A 13,516-nucleotide genomic window follows, 5' to 3' on the forward strand; every position below is an offset into this window, starting at 1 on the left:
TATTATAATCTATAAATTATACATTTCAGTATTACACATATAAAGATGGAGAATGGTTTAATAATTTCTTTATACATTATGGAACTCAGTAATTCAATGTATAATGCAGCTTTGGCTTAGAATTATTAAAAAATCACACGAAATTATGAAAAGAAAGACACTTTTGTTTGATATTTAAATGTTGTATAAGTTAAATGGGTAGCTGGGTTTGGCGTTTTATGGTGCAAAGCAACTAGGCTATCTGCGCCATAAGTTAAATGTTGCAGAGTTTGTGATGCACAATTTGCCCATTTCAGAAATCGAATACTGGATGTTACGTATTAAAATTTATTTCGGACAAGTTTCCTTTTTATTATATTACATAGTTACGTATGTTAACGTATTACTATTCCAAAAACCCGGAAATCTGAATTTAAATTTAGAAGTTCATTAAATGTCAATATGTATCAAATTTATGGTATTTACCAAAAAGATTGATACACACAATTATGCTTTTTAAAACAAATATACAAACAAAAATCAATACAATTTATAATAGCTGTTATCACTGATAGTTAACACGAATGATGGTTTATACACACATGTTTACAAACTTACGGACGATACTGATCTTATATCCAGTGTACACTGAATATTTTATTGATGATTCAGGTCCAGGACGAGTAAATTAATTCTGAGTTAATGTTGCCACACCTAGCTAAAGATTGCTGGTTCGGTTGGCCTAATGCCGCTTAAAAGCTGATTTTTCCAATGAAGGTATTTAATATCCTCGTACAAATTTTAACGTCCGAAGTTAATTCACTAAAATTAAACCGTTTCTAATGTTCGAAATTTATAAATGTTCCTGGTCAAATCCTGTATTTTGTCGATTAATAGGCGTTAATCATAATTATAATTTCCTACACCTACAGCACACTTACTGTAGCTGGCCAATTTCTACGTCAGCTTTGAGTTTAAAAAATCCTGTTATTTCTATTTACTAATCATAGAAATTCTCAAAACTGTATATTAATATGTAGTTTACATACGAATTACAAACAATTTTATAACTGTTCATTTACCTATTCATCAAAAGTAATTTCAATTTACAATAACCGATACGGAAATGATAATCTTGGGTTAGGCAACAACTCTTTCCCCAAGCCAAATCGTTTCCCAACAATAATAGTACACCCTTAATTGGCAGAGTAGGTTTTACTCCAACCACAACTGTTCCGGAACTAGGATTAATGCCAAATAAATATTATTAACAAAACTATCCTCAAACATTGAACAATGACAGAATCAACAGAGACAAAACTCGAATCCAAAGCCAATACACCTTCTAACAACGACGATTGAGCCGCCCCAATATCACGTAAAAAACAGAAAATCAACACACACAAGCGGTCTAAATTCTTCCCTTCAGTCTTTTTATCAGTGGTCAAATAAAGAACATCGGGTGATTTGGAGAAACTATGTTCATACGTGGACACAAACGCACTGGGATTTGCCTCTTTTTATTTTTCAAACTCCAACAATTGTACATAACATGACCAGGCTTTTTACAATAGTGACAGACAGGACTTGATGACTTTAATAAAGTTTCATTCTGACTGTCTAAAGATTTCGAACAAGAAGAGATGGATTTTTTAATGGACAGGTACACGTTTTTGCTGAGCTGGCAGCAATTTCAATTTTATGAAAAGTGGTTTTATGTGTTAAAGTGTAATAATCGGAAAGAGCAGCTGTTCCCTTTATTGTTTCATCTTTCTTTACATCCAAATAAGTTTTGAGATCGTCACTTGTACAGCTTATTAAGACATAATTGTCTTAATTTGTCGAAGCTGTTGTCAAAATCTATGAAATTACACTATAGATCAAAATAAACCTCTCTTTCGTAGGTCAACTCTATATGAGTTTAGCAGTCTTGCTTGTGAAAACATCGAAACTTTTAGCGATAAGCCTCTGGTACTAATTCGTTTGCTTTGTGGATAGCAGGTTTAACCTTTTCACAATTGGTGCAATCTTTTAGAGTGAGAGCAAAATAAGCTTACTGTACTTTGTCGTGTGGGGAGGCTGTTCCATGGTTTGAGCAATTTTTTCAAAATGTTGGAAATATTTATCAACTTCATTTTCATTAAATGAGGTACTTCAATATATCAATTGAGTTCAAAGTTGTCATTTTGCTTTGGTCGATCAAAGATGAGTCTAATTTATATTTATTTCTGGCTAATTTCTTTCTCGGCTTCAATACAGGCTTGTTCGGCCTTGAGACGTTCAATTTCTCTTTCCGTTTCGATGCGGGCGTTTTTAAGCTCGATTTGTTTGAGTTTTAACTGGACTTCTAAATTATCTTTATCATTCAACTCTGATTGGCTAAGCAGACACTAGGGTATTTTCCTAATGCTTCCTCAGACAACAAATCATCATTGACTAATATTTCAACAATACATTTTTAGTTCGTATTTTATAATTGATTTTTTAACTGTTAGTTCTAAAATTTTGGCAATTTCAAGCAATTCACTTTTATAATTTTTTTTTTAGTTGTTCGAGGAAGGGTGGTTCAAGAAAATCGTAATAATAAGACATGATCAAATTTTGTCAGGCTAACAAATGCAATTTGAATTACTATTTGAATCTGAATTCATTTCGAATTTTGTATTTGATTCAGATCCCGGATGAGACCTAATTTATTACTTTACGCATTATACTTTGTCTCGGACAAGTCTCCGGTTTATTATGCTACCTACGTTATGTATTACTATTTCAAATAATCGTAAATTTGAATTTAGAAGTTAATTAAATGTTAATGTGTATCAACTTTATGGTATTTGTCAACAAGACTGATACACACAATATATTTTAATATACAAACATAAAAACAATATAATTTATAATAAATGTTATTAATAATAGTTATTACATAATTGTAATAATGTAATAATAATTATTACAACAGTTTTACAAACTTACAGACAATACTGAGTCTTATACCCGGTCTAGAACTGAATATTATATCAACGAATATTATATAACGAGCAAATTAATTCTTATCTGATATTATCACACCTCTCTTAAGCTAGCTGGTTTGATTGGCCTAATGCCTCTTATAAGCTGATTTTTACAGATGAATGTATTTAATATCCTCGTAGAAATTCTAACGTTCGAAGAAGCCCCCGCTAGTACAGCGGTAAGTCTACGGATTTACATTGCTAAAATCAGGGGTTAGATTACCTTTGGTGGGCTCAGCAGATAGCCCTATGTGGCTTTTCTATAAGAAGACACACATACGTTCGAAGTAATTCAGTGAAATTGAACGGTTTGTAATGTTCGAAATGTATAAATGGTCCTCATCAAATTCTGTAAAATGTATAAATGGTCCTTATCAAATTCTGTAGTTTTTCGATTATTAATTTCTAGAATTTCGAACAATGATCAGGCACGCCAGTAAAATCAACAAGAAGTGTTGATTTTTACACTCAAGACTCAAATTTTGATAACAGGCGGGACTTGCGTAATACACCTTCAGAAATATACGTCACAGGGTATAAAGAAAACTACACTGAAACAAACGTATACACTAAATTAAATGTACAACAATAAATCTGTCACTCGCATTTTAAATTATAAATAAGCCTTTACGCTTACCAGTGAGTCATTGGAAGGCGGCACCTTGATTATTTGAAAGGAATCATTACACAATATAAATTACTAAATACAGGGCTCAAAAACATCCAATTCTAATATTATATAATGTATAATGTTTTTATTTAACATTTTAACCAACCAAATCAGGAAAGTGATATGCTAAACGTATTTAAACTCTTTTTTTTTTCCGAAAAACTTTTCATCAAAGTAATTTCAATTTACCTAAATAATCCCACAAGTCTGATCAAATCACAGTTACCTACATAGGTCAGAACTAAAACTAACCCTGTAATTAATATAGTTAATTTAATATATATCGTACTTTCTTTTTCGTGGCCTGGCATGACCAAGTGCGTAAGGCGTGTAACTCGTAATCCGAGGGTCGCGGGTTCGCGCCCGCGTCGAGCTAAACATGCTCGCCCTCCCAGCTGTGGTGGCGTATAATGTGACGGTCAATCCCACTATTCGTTGGTAAAAGAGTAACCCAAGAGTTGGCGGTGGGTGGTGATGACTAGCTGCCTTCCCTCTAGTCTTACACTACTAAATTAGGGACGGTTAGCACAGATAGCCCTCGAGTAGCTTTGTGCGAAATTCCAAAACAAATTCCTTTTCGATAAAAATACATTGGTTCATCACTTGGGTAACCTCGCTATTAGCGATATTTTCAGCTGTTAATTTAACGTGCTAAATATTTAGACCTCTAGAATGTAACAATAGTAATTATTTTTAGATTATCTTGGTCCATAATACAGTTTTTTTAACTTTATTCATTAATTTTATTGTTATTCACGAAATGTTTTTTGAATGAAAATGTACAGCCTAAAGTCCCATGTTCTCTTTCCATAACAAACCACCGCTACATATTTTTATAGATGTCTGCCGAACACTTCTTACAAAAGATACTTACAAGACCTCTAGATTTGACAATCCACTTAAAGCAGCTATTGGTACTTCCTTTAACTGATTGTTCTGTAGCCATCTTGAAAAGAAAAGCAGCATAAATAATTTGAACAAGAAGAAAAAGGCAAGATCAAAAATTTAAAGAAAAAGAAGGGAACATTATGAACAACATACCAGGTATATACTGCCAGGAAACAATATTTCGTAATTTTCACTTTCACGCTATATTCAGAGTTTAAGATAGATAACCCAAATATAAAAACTCATATCTTTACGTTCTATCTACCCAACGGTAAAATTTAGCAATACTTATTAAGAAAACTAATGTTTGTTTTATTCTGTTTTTAAATAATGCAAAAATACCTAAACAATTTATTTAACTCATCTTCAGCAATTTCTGTTTTTACCACTAATCGACCTAGCTTAGCTTTGAAAAAAAAAACTTCTTGAAGGAAAAACAAACATCTTTGCTTTTAACACGATTCGATGCTTTGTGGACTGCATCTGTCTTAAAGCTTTTGGACGATGTTTCGAACGTTTTTAAATCTGGTAACTAAAATTAATTTTCTGAAATATATTTGGCATTTTATATAATATTAAAATAACATACCATTCTTTCTACAATACATAACTACAGCTTAACATTAGATAGGTATTTCAAATAGTTTTGCTTCAAACACACTCAGTAATAAAGCATTTATACTCACAATACTTTTAACTTTGACAAACCGGCGAAAGCCTTGAATGGCAAAGAATGGAGGTTGTTACGTCTTAAGTTTCTGTAAAAGGAGAGAATAATTTATTTGCTTACAAGTTCATTAGAATATTCTAATTAGGAGAATAATTATGCTTGAAGAGCCCTATAATATTCGTCTAGAAATCATAGGTATACATGGTAAAGATGAAAGAAGCATAATTAATTTCTATACTGAAATGATAATTTGAATTGGGTTAACGATAAATTTGGGTTTATATAAAGCTACAAATAATGTCCCGCCTTTTCCACTATATTACATTTATTTCTTCTCCACTAGTTCACGACACTAGATATTTGCATAAATACTAAAGAAAAAATTTTGATTAGAAAAAATATGCTCCGTTTTTGCGTTGTAGAGAAAACACGCCAGAATCTGATGTGTTTAAATCGTTAATACATTATTTTTGTATTATATATGTATTGAAAGACGTAATATGTAGATGAAAGTTTGCTTGTTTGGATATAGAAATCCAATTTTTAACGTTATAAATCCTAAATCTTACCAATGAGATTCTAGGCGATTATAGATAAATAAAATGAAAATTATTTGGAATATTTTGATGTTGTAAACTTAATTAAGTCATATCCAAAGAAAGCTTGTTTTTCCGATTAATATTAGTTATTTCACTCTCCAAGCTTTAAATTGTAAAACTATAAGAAATCATGTGTCTATGCCTACTTGAATAAAATTCTGTATGTAAACAGGGAGTTTAGTATGCTATTTTAAAACGATTTTGAGCCTTCATCACGTCATTATAGTTCAAGTCGTGATACCCACTCATGCTTTATCTGATGAGTGCGCATTTTGACAATAGTCCTGTATTGTCCACTTCTAGAGACTCCTCAATAAAACGGTCATGTTCAAAGCATAGGTCTCCCTGCTTTATTTCAAAATGACCTAGTTTAAAAGGATAGTTATTTGTTAGTGAATTTTCAAGACTAGGATCGTACAGAAATATTTAAGCGTTGTATCCATCAGCTTAAACAGTATGTCTCTGTATGGCATAGCTCTATAATAGCTGTTTCATTCACCAAATACTTGAAGTGTATGGTGGTTGTGTGGGAGAAATAATAGAAAGTATTTTCTTGATGTACCCATACCATTTTACTCTGGTTTATATACACCTGTTCTTACAAAGCCGGTATTTTTGTGTAAAATAAATGACCCAGAGAATTGGTCTGAGAGTATGCATAGTTCACAATGGTCTCTGTATTCATTCTCCTAATCCCGGATTTATTCTTGGCATGTTCAGTAATGATCATGAATCCTTTCGAAAATGTTTTGTTATATGCCTTTTATTATTTTTATAAATTTATTTCACCTATTGACAGGTGGGAAATGTTACATACGTACTTTCAATTTTTCATCGACTAGATATCACTCATATATTATTTTTTGACATTTTGGCTTCTATTTCGGAATATCTCAGTTTGGACATGAGTGACTTGTGTTGCTTTTCCAGCGATAATCATTTAGGTTAGGTAGCTACTAGAGGGCTATCTGTGCTATCCGTCCCTAAATGAGCAGTGTAATACTAGAAGAAAGGCAGCTAGTTATCACCACCCACTGCCAACTCTAGGACTACTCTTTTACCAACAAATAGTGGGATTGACCGTAACTTTATAACGTCCCTACGGCTGAAAGAGCGAGCGTGTTTGGTGTAACAGGGATTCGAACCCGCGACCCTCGGATTACGAGTCAAACGCCTTAACTACCTGGCCATGCCGGGCCAGGTAGCGTACTGTTGTTTGGAGCAAGTGAACGACTTTTGCCACTGACCTTTGTGTTTCCTGAGCCTGTTACAAAATGATGCCATTTGCTCACTATAGCTGGGACACGGTAAATTTTTTGGTCATTCTGGATGGTCTTGATGTCCCAAATTAATCCAAACTCTTTTGTTGTACAATGCCACTATGTACAAAGGATATTCCCATCTTTGAAATTTTATATCCCTAATTTTTTCATATATTTACCATCTACATGGTACAATTATTTTGTATCTAAAAGAACTGATGCACACCCAATCAGAAATGATCAGTTTTTAATGGCTTCGCAATACCTATGTAACGCCAACTAACGTCAAATTGTAATTCTGATAAATGCCGTTCTATCCCTACTTTGTATCGGCTTCGAACGAAACAGTTTCAATTCAATGTACTTCAATCTCCTTATGTTATATTTAAAACGTTGTTATTGATATTTTAATTTTCAAAGAAGAAATAGTATATCACTATAATAATACAACATCAACTTACAGTTCATTCAAGTTTGGTAGGTGGCGAAAACTGTAGCTGAGTAACGTACTAATATTGTTGCTGCTGAGGTCCCTGTAAAAGTAATATCATGTATATCTATAAGTAGTTATATTTCACATGTCATACAGTTATATGATACACGTATATCATTGTATATTAATTTACCTTCTGAGAATTCTAGCTCATTCATAATCACACATATATAACATTATGTTTCTTTTTTTATAACTTACAGTTTGATCAGTATATGTTTTTACAAAATGTATCAAACATATTCATCTTCAACTAGTTCTACATGATAATATAACGAGAATCATATCTGCTTTGTTGAACTTTATAAGAATAGGTCTTAAACTATGTACACTGTAATAAAACAAGATACATTTGTTCATCATATTCCTACACTGTCACTTTTACCTATGTATGTCAGACTTGCAATCTATGCATAATATATTTGCTATGTACTATTAGAATTTCCTGCTACTGTTCGATAAACACTTCCTGTAAAGTTTGCTGGGAAGTATATATTTTGAATTTATCTGTCTTTGCTTGTAGTTCTAAACTATTAAAATTCTTGGTCTGAAATTCCTATAAATTTGAACGGTGAATAGATTTGATGTCTATATAATCATAAACACAAATATGTTATATGCATATTGTTATAATTAAATGCATTCCATATTTCTAAGGTAAGTCCCTACCCATTTTGATATCAATGGTTCATAGTAGAGTGTGGACTAGAATATGGTGTTACAAGCTGCTCTGCCACAAAATTCTAAAGCGGTTCTTCAATACCTTTAGTGAAGTGTCAGTTTCTTGCAGAATTCAAGACCAGTATATAAATGATTTTGAATATCCCAAGGTAAGATGTAAACACGATGTTTACATCATAGACTGTTTTAATAAAAAATCAGAAAGATGAAATACTTAAGGTCTCAGGATAAAAATAAAATTATCTGATGAATTATGTTCGAAGATATAATATGTAGTAAATACAGTCCTGATAAGGGCAGAGTAACGATACCAAGAACTGAGTTGGAATGTATTCACGTTGTAACAAATATTGGTTGTGGACTACTTTGGTGCAGAAATTATTGGTTTAGAATGTATTTACATTGGGACAAAGATAAGCTGTGAATAGCTGTGGTGTAGCAGGGTTTGAATTGGAATATATTCATGTTGTTTTAAAGATCGGCTGTGAGATATTGTGATACAGCAAGAATTGTCCTGGAATACGTATACGTTGTAACAAATAGTGAGTGCGGATTGTTTGGGGCAGCTAAAAAGAAGAACAAAGACAAAAATGTGCAGCATCGCTTTGTTAAGACTGTTGCTTTCTATTTTTAACCTAAGTGATTGCGTAGTTTGATCTAAAAGGAATGATAGGTGACGTTCCACAATATGGAGACTTTTATCATTTAAATAAAATATAACCTTTATTCCTTAATAATTGCCATATAGTATTTATTTTCTTAAATATATTGAGTTTAATAATGACAAGTATAACATTTCTTAAGCATTATTTTCATACGCATTTAAACCTAAAACATACTAAGTATTTGATTTGATAAAAAAACTCCACCGATTAACTATAAATAAGCTTAAAAGTCACTAATCTTTGCTTTAGTGGTATTATCAGCGCACAACGTTTGACTAGCTAATGATCTTAAGTTTGGTGTTTTATGGTGCAAAGCAACTAGGCTATCTGCGCTGATCTTGATACATTAGTTTTCCTATTAGCGTTACTCTTAGAGCTTAAGGCTAAACTATATAAATAATCTTAAAGTGTTAGTTAAATTTAATTCAAACTTTATCTTAACAGAATTTTGAAATATAGTTACGTTAACCTTTTATTAAACATTAATTACCAAATACTCAAACTTAATAGTCAGAGCACAAATGATTAGTGTTTGACAGGTCACAACAGAATGCTTTTGAAATGAAGAAAAAGTACAAATATTTTAAAATGAAGTATAATTAAACTAATACGTATGTTGTTCAAATGACACTTTCCTTTTAAATAGGCTCGTTTATCAAGGTAGTACGTAATATAATTCCTTCACATGCCTGTTTGTACAATGTTGATTCAATTACTGAAAATAACTGTTAAAATTAATTTACAACATATATAGCTGTATCGTAGAAATGTTTGAAAAAATGAAAACTGTTAAAGGTATGTTGTTGTTTTTTTAATTTTCGAGCAAAGTTGCATGAGGAGTCTCAGGAGTAGCCGTCCCTAATTTAGCAGTGTAAGATTAGAGGGAAGGCATCTAGTCATCAGCACCCACTGCCAACTCTTGGGCTACTATTTTGCCAACGAATAGTGGGATTGATCGTCACATTATGATGATCCAACGACTGAAAGGACAAGCATGTTTTGTGTGACTGGGATTCGAACCCACGAGTCGGGCACCATAGCTACTTGGTCATCCCAGGCCTACTATGAAAGGAATAGAATATTTCATAAATAAGATTTAAAGGTATCAAGTATTAAAGAATGAAAAGAATTAGCAGAACAATATTGACCTGATAATCATTATATTTTTATGTATATACAAACAAGTTAACTATTTGATAGTTTAGGTTCGTATCCATAATTTTAAGAATTCTACCGCAATAAGCTAGCGAACCGGCTCTCCACCTTTGTAGATATGTAACAAATAAAAGTAAAGAAACATAATGCATTTACTTAGGCATTAAACTTACAATCTAAATCATTAGGAAGTTTAAGAAAACTACATACTTCCTAAGATACATAATTATCGATGTTTATTGCTGGTATGAGTATTAACACTTTTACTAATCAAGCGGAGAATAAAGTTAACAAGGTTAACCTGAAGATGACCTAGGAAAGTCGAAACGTTGTTCTCTGCGTTATTAGTAAAAGTGTTAATACCTACACCAGCCGTTCTGAAATGCATTTTTATTTCAAGTGGGTTTCTCGTCATTAAGAATAATTCACTTACGTTTCGTCCACTTACGCCGGTTGTATCCTGTACCTCTAACATCGCCTTCTACTTTTCCTTACTTAGGCCCACTTCCAATAAATGCTAACTTTTTCAAAGTCCATACAGGCAAGTTTAATTAATTTGGAACTTACTTTTACTAGCTAAAATATTTGTCTGGTTTCTTTCAATACCGATAGGATCACTCTAATACATATCAAGCATTACGCTTATATTAATTGTTACACCTTCCTTCTCTGTATGAACATCTATTTTACTTGACTTCGCTTTGTTTTTGTGTGCTCTGACTTTGCCTGTTTGCTTTTTCCTACTCTTACACTATTTATATGTTTATTACTAAATCATCTGTTCGCTGTGTTCTCGACATCAATGAGTTGCAAAACAACTTCCAATAATTGTCCTCTTTTAACTCTTTTATAATAAAGAAAATAAATATAAAATTTTCTTTCACAAAATAAACTAATTATTAATATTCAAACTAAAGAGTCGTAATTATAAGAACCCATGTGTAAAAGCAAAGGACAATATGTTATGTCAACCACATTATACGTGTCGTATCAAGTGCTGACAATACTTGGATTTACCAGACCAGTTGGGATGTGGCGTTAGACAACAAGTACGTACTTTATTTCGTAGAATGGATCAGTTTGTACAAGTAAAATGCATTTTTAAACCAGGATATCGAATAACGTATTCATTCAAGAATAAAGATCACAAGCCTTTATTTAGAACATTAAAGTCACTTAATGAGTTTTCTTTTCTTTTTTGCAAAGAAATTTGGATCGTTGTTATAAAAGTGAAGCTGCTTTCGCAAGTAAAAGAACTCCCTGGGTTAATGCGACCTAATCGTCCATCTTAACAACGGATAAGGATGAACAAATCCTTCACATCAAAGAACTTAACCAGATTAGAGTAGTTTATGAAATATTTCTCGCTTTATATCTTTAAATAAACGTTTCGCATACTTATAAATCATTATTTAACAAGTGAAATAATTTTATAAAATCATATACCACATAGGTTGCAACTCAGTTGTAATAAACACAAACGTAGTAAGTCAGGTAGTGAAAGAAACACAAAGTAATGCAATTATGTAAAATATTAACCACACCGTACTGAGTAAACTATAGACAAGGAAATGGTAAGGAGGAGCAACCACTGTCTGTTTGTTCAGAACCAATTTTTCAATACGATTAGACTTTTATGGACGATATATTTATATTACGATTCACAGGCTGAAACATTTCTCGTTTCATAACATATGAAGCTGTTTCTTACCTGTAAGCTATTACTAGAGTTAATATTCAGAGATTCAGTTAAGGACTATAGCAATATTTAAATCGTTTTATTTATTTATTTTGCAAAAGAACGGATTTCTTTTACTGCGCAGCACACCCGTATATTAAATGATTTCATTAACGTTAAACACGTCTTTTCATGACCGTTGTTTTTCAGTTACTCCGAAATTTTATGACCTTTTTTATAGCCAATGAGGGATCACAGCAGAATTGTAGCATTTGATAAAAGATTTTAATTATCTTTAAGCTTAAAGTGTTTCATATACGCATTTTATTATTTCTCATTTATACAAGGTTGTTGTTGTTTTGAATTAAGCACAAAGCTACACAATGGGCTATCTGTGCTCTGCCCAACACGGGTATCGAAACCCGCTTTTTAGCGTTGTAAGTCCGCAGACATACCGCTGAGCCACTGGAGGGCCATTTATACAAGGCCTCTTCAAGTTCCAGACCCGGCATGGCCAAGCGTGTTAAGGCGTTTGACTCGTAATCTGAGGGTCGAATCCCGGTCGCACCAAACATGCTCGCCCTCCCAGCCGTGGGGGCGTTATAATGTGACGATCGATCTCACTATTCGTTGGTAAAAGAGTAGCCCAAGAGTTGGCAGTGGGTAGTGATGACTAGCTGCCTTACCTCTAGTCTTACATTGCTAAATTAGGGACGGCTAGCGCAGATAGCCCTCGAGTAGCTTTGCGCGAAATTCAAACAAACAAACAAAACTCTCCAAGTTCTGTAAATATTTCTCGAAATAATTTTATAACTTTTTTGTTAATAAGAATCATCATAATTACACAAAACATGATCATTTAACGCAGAAAATTTAATAAACCTTATAGTTCAATTTTTAAATATTCCTTCTGTTTAAAATTCTACTTTTATTCGATATACATTTTTTACAACAGTTTTGTCTTTAACAGTTTTTAAATGATTACTTATGCCATATATTTTGTTCATAAAGTTTAAAATGATCCTCACTCGAAATGTAATGCTTAGAATAATTAATAACAAGGAGATTGTTTAAGTAATTTATTCACAAATTTGTGTTTTTTTTATAGCAAAGCTACATTAGGCTATCTGCTGAGTTCCCCCGAGGGGAATCGATACCCTGATTTACCAGCGGGGAACCCTAATGTCATACCCATTGATTTTCAGTCAATCTTTTTACCTGACCCGCTTTTCTTTGAGTCGAAAACAATAGAGCAATAAAATGAGATAAACATGGTCGCAAAAACAACAACAAACGAGGATGATGAGGCTAACCTAATGTCATCAGAAACATTTGGTGAACACCAAAGTTGATTAACCTGGTCAGTAAAATGTTTCCTAATCTAGTGTAAAAACAAACAAATAGTCTGTTGTAGCGAATTATATTTCACATACCTTTACAACTTAGTGGTGTCGAAATATGCGTGACTTTCGCATTATGTGGAATAGACTTAGCTTGTCCAATGTGTAGACCCTAATATTAAGCTATTATGTTGATATTTTAAACATAGAAAACATGTTGTCAATTGAGCATGAGCAGTTATTTCCAAACCCCATATAAATAGCTGTTTCAATATGTACAGAGAACGTTTTGTATTGAACAGGAACGACAGCTCTGAGAAGAAAATGAAGTATTTCTCATGTCACGAGAGAAATTTATAAAAAGTAATATTATTGCAGCTACCATTTAGAAAATCATATTTTTTGTAAGTTCTGTAATGGTT

General features: G+C 32.5%; 1 protein-coding gene across 1 annotated transcript in view; it reads right to left on the minus strand.

Moving 5' to 3' along the window:
• Positions 1-13,516, minus strand: part of LOC143253035 (uncharacterized) — a 73,959-nt gene that overhangs the window by 22,315 nt on the left and 38,128 nt on the right. Inside the window, exons 2-4 of the mRNA XM_076506124.1 lie at positions 7,544-7,615; positions 5,238-5,309; positions 4,538-4,609 (exon numbers count right to left, since the gene is read on the minus strand). Of these exons, the coding sequence (XP_076362239.1) occupies positions 4,538-4,609; positions 5,238-5,309; positions 7,544-7,615 (216 nt within the window). The remainder of the gene's footprint in view (positions 1-4,537; positions 4,610-5,237; positions 5,310-7,543; positions 7,616-13,516) is intronic.

Source organism: Tachypleus tridentatus, chromosome 6 (assembly GCF_004210375.1).
Source record: "Tachypleus tridentatus isolate NWPU-2018 chromosome 6, ASM421037v1, whole genome shotgun sequence".
Classification (NCBI taxonomy): domain Eukaryota; kingdom Metazoa; phylum Arthropoda; class Merostomata; order Xiphosura; family Limulidae; genus Tachypleus; species Tachypleus tridentatus.